Raw genomic sequence first — 2144 nt, forward strand, 5'->3', positions numbered from 1 at the left:
GTGGTCGTCGCTTCTGTGGTAGTTACATCGGCAGGTGGCGCTTCTTCACTTGTTCCGTTAACAAAGGTGGTCTCTTCAGGAGCATTGGCTGAAACAAAGGGGATGATTTACATAACTAGATTCTTATAAATAGTTACGAAGAGAGATTGACATTTTTTTTAAATCTCCGTAATGTCTAGATCTCCACAAACATGAACAAAATTTCGGCGACATGAAGCCTCCATAAAAGGCACAAAGGTATTGATGTTGTGGTTTGTTTTTGGTTGTGTTGGTATAATAGAACTTTATTGCTCGACATTTGTACATGGTACAAAGTATGGCAGCGGCTGTTACACAAAGTACAAAATAGGTGTAGAGAATAAGACTTAATATCCTAATTAACGTAACAAGAAGGGCTGACACATTAGTCTTTGATATAGTGTTACAATCGAGTTGGGCTATACATGAGATTCATTACTCTTTCTAATAACAAAGCAGTCTTTGATATATTTGCCTATCTTTGCATTATGGGAGTTATGGCATATGTGAAGTCTGTCTTTATGTGGAGTGGAGTCAGAAAGTCCTTCAATGATGGTCTACTTTATGGTATAAGGAGCCATGTTGCCCAAGGAAATCATCTGTATTGGGTTTAATGTCATATGAAAAATGCAGACATTTTGGAGGAGGAAAATACCATGTCCATTGAAAGAGGTTTTCAGTGTGTGAAAACTAACTCGTACATGTATGTGGTAGTTTCAAATTGGTTCAAACCTGATATTCGTCCGGTATAGGCCAGCATTTGTTTAACCAAGTTCTTGAAAGCTGGTAATATATGTTATGATCATACATATGCATGTATCTCGAAAGAATCATATGTGTCAACTTCTCTTACACATCTGCACACATCTGATGTCCCGGCTCTGGCCGCACCAGCACAGCTGATCACCCTCCGACCACTCTTCGTTCAACTGCGGTAGATAAGGTAAGCGAGTGTTCATCGACCGTTTGAAAGTAACACAAGAAGTTCTTTCAACACAAGAAAATATACATGAGGACTATGTGTATATTTAGATTACATACTAATTCATAGTCCTTATACGTGTTGAGGTTGAGATTCTTTTCAGTCACTGATGAAATAAAGCGGATGCTATCTGAAACGTCAGAACCGTTTAGAAAACTTACCAAGTTTAGTTGTAAACTTTGTGTTGTATACTCACACTGTGGTATCGCCCTTCGGTAAAACAGCCGCACGCATCGGCTGGAACACAGACGTCCCCGCTCAGGACGAACCCGACCAGACACCGGCACCCTTCCGCACACGGCTCGGCAGGGCTGCACTTCTCGGCCGCCTGCAGGTCTGCACAGGTGGCGGGGCACGGGCTGACGCACTGGGTGTACTCAGACATCGCCGGGCACTGCATGGCTAAGAACAACAGAGAACCTTGGTAATTATTTTTAAACTTAAAGTTTCTTTCAACCTTTATTTAGCCTTGAGTAACGGTACATAATCCCTTCGGCCTAAGGCGGTTTTCGAGGGTTCAAGTTACCCGTGTGTCTGTAACAGATGGGGTGGCGCCCGGTTCTATTTCTGTACTCATTGCGCCACACAGTTGTGCAAAACACTACAGCAGGGGGTTAGTCCGCTAGTAGTAAAGGTAATTTCGAAAAGGGATGCGAGAAACAAATAGGCACATGTGAAAGCATTTGGTTGAGGTAAGGATTACGGATAGGATTGGAATAACTTTAACTCCTCGCTTTCAAACGCTGGTGGGCTCCCTCCTCCCCTAGCTACAGGCCTAATTCCAAATTGGGGCCAGATAGCTGCCCCGGCTTGGAAATGTGACGGTAGCCTAAAGAGCGCAATTAAATAAATAAAGATCGACTTGTTAAAATGATGAACGTATACGTACTACTAGCCAGAATAGAGATTGTTAATGCTCTGATTAAAAAGAGAATCATATTTCTTTTTTGTTTTTCATATTTATTCATCTAATTATTTATTTTTCATCTTAAATGATATTTTTTTGCTTACGACAGAATGAATCGGTCCTCCAGCTCGGTTGAGGCACACCCTTCTCTACGCATGCGTCGGAGTAAGCTTGGGTGCTCTCGCAAAGCAGTTCGGGAACCGTCCCCTCGTGGAAGGCCATGTCGAACACGCATGC

At 42.5% G+C, this 2144-nt stretch overlaps 1 protein-coding gene across 1 annotated transcript in view; it reads right to left on the bottom strand.

Annotated features, from left to right (window-relative positions):
* Window positions 1-2129, bottom strand: part of LOC118409153 (zonadhesin-like) — a 5643-nt gene extending 3514 nt beyond the window's left edge. The window contains exons 1-4 of the mRNA XM_035810022.1: window positions 2012-2129; window positions 1197-1402; window positions 872-947; window positions 27-88 (exon numbers count right to left, since the gene is read on the bottom strand). Coding sequence (XP_035665915.1) covers window positions 27-88; window positions 872-947; window positions 1197-1402; window positions 2012-2129 — 462 coding nt within the window. The remainder of the gene's footprint in view (window positions 1-26; window positions 89-871; window positions 948-1196; window positions 1403-2011) is intronic.
* Window positions 2130-2144: the final 15 nt, after the last annotated feature.

Source organism: Branchiostoma floridae, chromosome 2, assembly GCF_000003815.2.
Source record: "Branchiostoma floridae strain S238N-H82 chromosome 2, Bfl_VNyyK, whole genome shotgun sequence".
In the NCBI taxonomy this organism is placed as follows: Eukaryota; Metazoa; Chordata; class Leptocardii; order Amphioxiformes; family Branchiostomatidae; genus Branchiostoma; species Branchiostoma floridae.